At 45.0% G+C, this 8640-nt stretch overlaps 1 protein-coding gene across 1 annotated transcript; it reads left to right on the top strand.

Moving 5' to 3' along the window:
- Positions 1 to 1050: 1050 nt before the first annotated feature.
- Positions 1051 to 8129, top strand: LOC137545648 (vomeronasal type-2 receptor 26-like). The gene is made up of 3 exons (XM_068267151.1): positions 1051 to 1268; positions 5400 to 5581; positions 7231 to 8129. Exons 1-3 carry the CDS (start codon positions 1051 to 1053, stop codon positions 8127 to 8129), a joined length of 1299 nt encoding a protein of 432 aa, XP_068123252.1.
- Positions 8130 to 8640: the final 511 nt, after the last annotated feature.

Raw genomic sequence — 8640 nt, 5'->3', positions numbered from 1 at the left:
TCTCCAAGAACATTATCTACTTGATCTCCTGCCCCTGCAACCGACAATATGTTGGCAGGACAACACAAACTTTAAGCAGTAGATGGGGCCAACACAGACGAAATATATTAAAAGGATTCACCAAACATGGCTTATCCAGACACTTCAAAGAATTTCACAATCAAGACCCCACGAAAGCTTCTTTATGCCCTATAGAACAGATATCTGAGGAAGCCACGGATCTGCATGGTCGACTCAGAGCTAGGGAAATGTTTTGGGTATACAAGTTGAGGACTTTACAACCGGAGGGCATAAATATATGTCTTAAACACAATCTGTAGTTACATATACCCTTCCATATTACAGTTATTTCAGTTAGATCCCAGTCAGTTTCCTCGTTCGCCCTTCCCTTTTCCCTCCCCCCACCATCATCCTTTCCCCTCCTCCCACTTCCCCACCCTTTCTTTTCCCCCCTTCCCCTTTGTGCCACATTTTCCACTTCTGGCCACTCCTGGTTATTGCCATATTCCTGCTGACCATGGCCATTTGTTTTACCTCATGGTCTCCACACCCTACAGTCCAGAACGCATTCACTCAAGTCCCCCCCTTATCTCCACTGCCATCCGCCCGTCCCTACTTTTGCCCGCACTGGGCGTTTAATTTCCGCCCCCGCCCCTCTCCTTTTTTCCTTCCTCTACCAGGCTCACTGCCTCCCCCAAGATGGCCACTGCTACCACACCCCCTCCCTCCTCCAATATGGCAGACTTATCCCTCCCCAATATGGCCGCCGTCACAGTATCCCCCTGCCATCCCAAATATGGCCGCCGCCTATCTTACCATGCATTTATTGATCACAGCCAAGATTAGACATACCCAGCATCCCCCGGTCCGCCCGACCTATCTGTTGCCCGTACAGGGCGATTAGGTCACGCCCCCGTTTACCTCACATTTTCCAAGTAGAATTGGGCTCTCTTTGCCTCCCCCAAAATGGCTACTGCCACTACCCTTCATCCCCAAACTTGGCTGACATCTCCTTCCCAATATGGCCACCGCGTCCTCCCCACTTCTGACATGGCCACCGCCTATTACGGCCATTGCACCATCCCTATTGCCATTCCAAACATGGCCGCCGCCAACCTGGCTATGCGTCATTCCATCACGCCTCTGGCCGCAGCGGCTGACGTCACTTCCGCCCCTTTTCACTTCCGCTACGGGCTGGCTCAAATGGATCCTGTTGCCGCGCAGGGTTCTCATTCCAGGCGCACCAGGATACGTACACCGTGCTTACGGTAAGTCCTTTTCTCTGCCGACCCCCGACCACGCATTTCTTCTCCTCCCCTCACAGTGGTCCTTCGCCATCACGTACTTCAGACCTCTCCTCCAGGCATTATCTCCACCTTAGACTATATATTTTCGTGGAGGTTTCCCACCACTAGTTCCAGCATTAACCCCTCATACTCCTCACCACACATTTAGTATGCATTCGATCTTTCATCTTCTTCTCATTTTATTTACACTGCTGATGTCACTAGGCTGGTTTTTCTATACTCATATCGGCTGTCTGGTAATGTACTAGTATCACACTTTGAGTGTTTTTAGTGTTTTTAGTTTTTGTTTATTTATGCCGACTAAGATTTTATCAGACTATTAAATTGGTTTTACTTCTAAAAATTGTTATTAGCACTAGATTTATAATAATTTTAGGTTTCTCCCTTATTGATATTTATCTAACTGTGATCCTGAGAATCCTAGACAGATATCAATTTTACCTGATTCTTGTTTGTATATATCTGTTTGTATATATCTATTTTTTATTTCGTATGTATATATCTATTTATCTCCTAATGTGTTCTTTTTCTGTGCGGTTTACCTTATCCTAAGTGCCACTCCTTATATATATCTTTAGGCACTCACTCGACCTGAAGAAGCGGCTTACGCCGAGAAACGCGTTGTCATGTACTGTGCTTTTGCAACCAATAAATGAAATTATATTTCAAATCTTTGATATCTATTACCTGATTTGATCTTGTCACCCAAATTAGTATTTTGGTATTTATACCCTTATAATTCGGGCGCCTCCTACCCCCCAAATTTACCATATTGACCCTATACCATAGGGTGTTCGACGCCTCCTGGTTAGGCGTATCGAATATATTTTCATTTAGGAGCTGCGACCAAGATCACCAAAGAAAAAGGCCGAGTGGAGACAGTACTTCTCCACCTGCAGACAAGAGTGGTTGCCTCCTTGAAGCAACCCATTTTTGTAAGTATACATCGATCAGAATTACTATCAGAGAAACTACTCAGACGATATCACACCAGAGCGGGCTCCCGGTGTCCGGGTGCTTCTTGTCCTTTGTCCTTTCAGCTACATACTCAGGCATAGAATGGAATATTTTGCTTTATAGCTCTTTGTCTCCTAAGGTTGCGGGACCACTGCATTGAGGGGCCAGTCAACCTATGAGTTTTGGATGAGAACATCCTTTCCCCAGGCAGAACACTGAAAAGGGGTTGTGGATGGATATTGCAGCATGTCACTTACCCAAACCATACAGTACCTACAACGGAACAAAGGGGTGACTAAAGAAGAAGCACATTTATGATAACTGGGCAGTATTTTTAGCATTGCTTAAAAATTAAATTTTACCTCTTCTTTTTACATGTAAATGTCTGTTAGGCCGGGTCTACACTATAAGCGCTTACATGAGCACTAGCGCTTGATTAGCACTTGCTGAGCGCTTGTTAAAAAAATTGCCCCATTCACTTTAATTAAAATCGCTGTAAAAATTGCAGCGATTGCTGCAATCGTGTATACGGGACAACGATTTTTACGCAATTTTTACCACGATTTTTATGAATGGGAGCAATTTTTGAACAAGCACTCAGCAAGCCCTAATCAAATGCAAGCACTCACAAAAGCGCATATATGGTGGACCCGGCCTTAGAGGCTTTTATTGCCCTATTTTGGTGGCCTGCCATCCCCAGAAAGAGCAGGCAGATAAAGACGGCTGTAATTAGCAGTAGCAATGAGCAAACAAAAGCTTTCATCAGCAGGGAGGGTGGTGAGATGTTTTTCAAACAGTTTAGAGAAGTCACACTTTATTACATTCACACCTTCCCCTAGATAATTAAGTACAGGAAAAGGGGGAAGGGGATAGCAGTTCTTACATCCAGGCTCAAAATTTACCTCACAGGAGCCTATAGGCACAGATGTCCTGGTACCTTAGACGTCACCCTCCATGAACCTACAAACCTCCACAAACCACACCGCAAGTGTGCTGGCTGTCCCAGCTGTCACTGCTCCCTTACTACCCTTGTCTGTCATAGGTAGCTACAGGTGCCCCTTAGTATTAGGTAGCTGGAAGTACCCTCAATATTAAGTAGCTAGAGGTGGCCCTGACTATAGGGAGATCTCATCAGTGGAATGCTGAGAGCAGGGCGAGTAACCTTCATTTACACTCTCATCAGGATTCTGCATAGGGTAGGAGGAAGGTAGGAGCCAAGGGAGGGGAGTGAGCCGCCTTTCCATCATCAGGCGCCTTTAGGCATAAGCCTATGGTGCCTTATGGTAAATAGAACCCTGCTTACAGCTATTAGAAATCAGGACAGACTGCAGAAAAAGTAAAAATAAAAAGCTGACTGGATCCCTTTAAGGTCATAGAGTGGCATAGCCAGTCTCAAGTTTCTCATACCTAGAGAAAATCTGTAGAGGTAGCTGAAGCTTAACATTGCCAAGCAGCAGCTAAGAAACCTAAAGGATGTACAGAGTTTCTGGTGATCAAATACAAGAAACCTGGTGAGCAACTACAAGAAACCTTGTGTAACGATTGGTGTAGCACACAGACGTCTGATTATTGTGTGATCTGCAGAATCACCGATATTACAGACTCTATACCTGATTATGTGGTGATCTGCAGTATCACCAATAATGCAAGTATAGACGGCTGAGAACCAGAGGTGTAAAGTGTTTGGTGCAACAGTAGATTAAATGGATAGATCTCACCAGAGAAGCTGCTGGTGAGTACTATCTGAAACAACAGTGCTAGACCTCACTAGGGGAGCTGGTGGGTACTAGCTGCAATAATAGTGCTATCCCTCACCAGGGGATCTGGTGGGTACTAGCTGCAATAACAGTGCTAGCCCTCACCAGGGGAGCTGGTGGATACTATCTGAAACAACAGTGCTAGACCTCACCAGGGGAGCTGGTGGATACTAGATGTAACAACAGTGCTAGACCTCACTAGGGGAGCTGGTGGGTACTAGCTGCAATAATAGTGCTAGCCCTTTACCAGGGAAGCCAGTGGGTACTAGCTGCAATAACAGTGCTAGCCCTCACCAGGGGAACTGGTGGGTACTAGCTGCAATAACAGTGCTAGGCCTAACCAGGGGAGCTGGTGGGTACTAGCTGCAATAACAGTGATAGCCCTCACCAGGGGATCTGGTGGGTACTAGCTGCAATAACAGTGCTAGCCCTCACCAGGGGAGCTGGTGGATACTAGATGTAACAACAGTGCTAGACCTCACCAGGGGAGCTGGAAGAGCTGGTAGAAAGGTCAGACATCAATGTTTGGCAACTGAGAGGCGAATACAGTACAGAAACGTGAGGCAGAAGAATAGTGAGTTATCAGGCAGAGGTTCAGAAACTAAGGTCAGATAGGCAGAAGTACAGAATTGATGAGCAATAGCAAGGTCAGAGTACAGCCAGAATCATACACAGGTAATCAGTAATACAATATATCAATAGTCCTAGTCTTGTGTGAAATCCCTGGTTTCCTCCCAGATCAAAGCACACCGGATACTAGTCTAAGGTCTGAGCGCTAACACGAGTGTATTCGCAACAGCAGACAAGTTGCAATTGACCAGTGAAGGCTTAAGAAGCTGAGGAGAGCTCACAGCCGCGCCCCTTACCAATCAGCCAATCCGAGCGGCGTGAGTCACCTCTGACGTCAGCCGACCGGCAGGTCAGCTGACATGCCTTCTTCCAGCATAAAGGTCCTGTCTACTCGCACGCCCGCGTGATACAGCGACCCTATGAGCACGAGACAGTACCGCTCCCGGCGTACTAGACGCCAATGGCACAGATGAGGCCTGAGAACAGGGAACAAAGGTGGCTGCCGGTATACCCTGCGTGTCCGCAGCCGCCATAGTTGCAGATGTTACTCCTTGTGACCAACTACAAGAAACCTGGTGACCAAATACAAGAAGCCTGGTGAGTATCTTAGAAACCTGGTGATCAACTACAAGAAACCTGGTGAGCAACTACAAGAAACCTGGTGACCAACTACAAGAAACCTGGTGAGCAACTACAAGAAACCTGGTGACCAACTACAAGAAACCTGGAGAGCAATTACAAGAAACCTGGTGAGCAACTACAAGAAACCTGGTGAGCAACTACAAGAAACCTGGTGACCAACTACAAGAAACCTGGTGACCAACTACAAGAAACCTGGTGAGCAACTACAAGAAACCTGGAGAGCAATTACAAGAAACCTGGTGGCCAACTACAAAAACCTGGTGACCAACTACAAGAAACCTGGTGAGCAACTACAAGAAACCTGGAGAGCAATTACAAGAAAACTGGTGACCAACTGCAAGAAACCTGGTGAGCAATTACAAGAAACCTGGTGACCAACTACAAGAAACCTGGAGAGCAATTACAAGAAACCTGGTGACCAACTACAAGAAACCTGGTGAGCAATTACAAGAAACCTGGTGACCAACTACAAGAAACCTGGTGAGAAACTACAAGAAACCTGGTGACCAACTACAAGAAACCTGGTGAGCAACTACAAGAAACCTGGTGAGCAACTACAAGAAATCTGTTGAGAAACTACAAGAAACCTGGTGACCAACTACAAGAAACCTGGTTTAGCAACTACTAGAAACCTGGTGACCAACTGTAACAAACATTGGAGAAGTAGTTGCGGTGAACAGCGCTACCACCGCAGCTGCCTCCAGCTCTCTGCCTAGCAATCTATCCATGCCTCGGGCATCTAGCACGCCGAGGACGGGTTTGTCAGCTGCACATAAGGCCACCTTATCGCGTGCACACGCACACAGACAGGACCTTTATGCAGGGAGGAGGCGCGTCAGCTGACCGGCCGGTCGGCTGATGTCAGAGGAGACACTCGCCGCTCCTCATTGGCTGAGAGGAGTAGGCGTGGCGGAGGGGTCTCCTCTGCTTCATAAGCCTAGCTGAATCACTTGCAACGTGTCTGCTGTTACGAATACTTGGTGTTAGCGCTCAGACCTTAGATAGTTCCGGTGTGCTTTGATCCGTGAGGAAACCGGGGATTTCACACAAGATAGGAATTGTTTGATAGCTATAAAGATAACTTCATTACTGTGTTATCTGTGCATGACTCTGACTCGTTCTGACTACTCTTCTGCTCAGCGATTCTGTACCTCTGCCTATCTGATCTTGCTGCCTGTTTAACCTTCTTGTCTCTGCCTTCCGATTTTGTACTGCATCTGTCTGTCTGTTGCCAACCCGATTAGTCTGACCACTCTACTCTCACCAGAGGGCCCTTGACTCTGGTAAGGGGCGCTGTACTGTTAGTACCCACCAGCTCCTCTGGTGAGGTATAGCTAAACCTATCAGTACTACTGTTGCACCAATCACTATACTTGCTATTGCTGTCACACCAGCTGTCTGATATACTTGCATTATAGGTGATTCTGCAGATCATCATATAATCAGGTATATATCTGCATTATAGGTGATACTGCAGCTCACCTAATAATCAGAACTCTGTTTCTTGCTGACACACATTGTTACACCAACAATAAGAAACATTTTACCGCTGCGTTGGCCAACAAAGGTTTCTCTTCTCCACCAACTTTTTTGTAATGTGTGTTTTTTCTGGATTTTAGTTGAAATTCAGTCTTCATTACATGTAAACTACCATGAAAAATTACAACCCCTTCATTTATTTGTAAGTAGACAAACATACAAAGTTAGCAGGGGATCAATTCATTATTTCCACCACTCATGACTCATTAGACAAACTCAATGTGCTGAGCATAAATCAGTGTTCTGACAATCATCTTTACCTAGGTTAAAAGGTTGATTTTATATTTTCCATTCTTCTCATGTAATAGAATACAATAATTCCATAGTCGTTATTATCAAAATATTATTGTTCCCATTCCTCAGGAGAATTTCACAGATTCCTGCACACCTGCTATAAAGATACAATTGTTTAATAAAACCCTCATATGACAATTGTGTTTCTTTATATCTGCCTGCAGACAGTGAGAACTGCATGAAATGTCCAGATGAAGAATGGCCAAATGAGGAAAAGGATCTCTGTGTTCCAAAACTGGTGGAATTTCTCTCCTACAGAGATGATATCATTACTTCTATTTTTTCATCTATCTCTGCTTTGTGTTGTCTTCTGGCTTGTGTGATATTGTGGATTTTTGTATATTATAAGGACACAACTATTGTTAAAGCCAATAATAAAAATCTGAGTTATCTTCTCCTGGTCTCCATCATGTTGGGGTTCCTCTGTGTCTTCTTCTTCCTTGGTCCCCCATCAGATGTAACCTGCAGGCTACGTGTGACGTCTTTTGGTGTCATCTTCTCAGTAGCCATCTCTTCTCTTTTTTCCAAAAGTATCATGGTTTTCATTGCTTTTAAAGCTACCAAGCCTGGGAATTTCTGGAAGAAATGGATGGGAACCAAATTACCCAATTTTGTAGTGGCTGTGTGTTCATTGGTCCAAATAATAATCTGTGTCTTATGGCTGTCTATTTCTCCTCCCTTCCAGGAACTAGATCTTCACTCTTATCAGGAAAAATTTGTCAATCAGTGTAATGAAGGGTCAGTTATTGGATTCTACTCTGTCCTGGGATATATGGGGCTTCTGGCAGCTGTTAGTTTCATTACAGCTTTCCTAGCCAGGACATTACCGGACATTTTTAATGAAGCCAAGTACATCACATTCAGCATGCTGGTGTTCTGCAGTGTCTGGATTGCCATGATCCCTGCCTATCTGAGCACTAAAGGGAAAAACGTGGTGGCTGTGCAGGTGTTTGCCATTATGGCATCCAGTTCTGGACTTCTTGCTTGTATATTTTTTCCAAAATGTTACATCATTTTATGTAGACCTGAGCTTAACACAAAAAATGGTTTGCTTAGAAACTGAGCAAAATAATTGTGGTTTTCTGCATAGGCTTACTAGTCAATATAAGTGAAAAATAAAGAGCAACTTTTGTGATAATGTATTGATTAACTTTTTAAGGTTTGTACAGTTAAGCTTCTATTGTATGTACAGAGGCAGAATATTACTAAGTTTACTAGCTAGGAAGATATGAGTTCTGTGGCTTATATTGTATGTAGTTTTTTGTCAACTCAGAGAGATTTGCTTGTTAAGCCCCACCTGAAGTGAGATTGATATGGAGACTGACATGACACCTAAAACAGGGGTGGAGGCGTCCAATGCATACAAGACAGGCTAATAATCTTATAAACAGACAGAGAGTTAATTGTAATGAATAGTGACATGTCAGCTGTGGTGGATAGCAGTACCACCGCAGATGCCTCTGGTTCTCTGCCTGCCAGTCTCCCTGCGCCCGGGCATCTAGCACGCCAAGGATGGGTGTGGGGAGTAATCACATGTCGGCTGCAGTGGACGGTGGGTCCACCGCGGTCATTGC

Source organism: Hyperolius riggenbachi, chromosome 1 (assembly GCF_040937935.1).
Source record: "Hyperolius riggenbachi isolate aHypRig1 chromosome 1, aHypRig1.pri, whole genome shotgun sequence".
In the NCBI taxonomy this organism is placed as follows: domain Eukaryota; kingdom Metazoa; phylum Chordata; class Amphibia; order Anura; family Hyperoliidae; genus Hyperolius; species Hyperolius riggenbachi.
The sequence above is the reverse complement of the archived record's forward strand: the minus strand, read 5'-3'. Positions and strand labels throughout refer to the sequence as shown.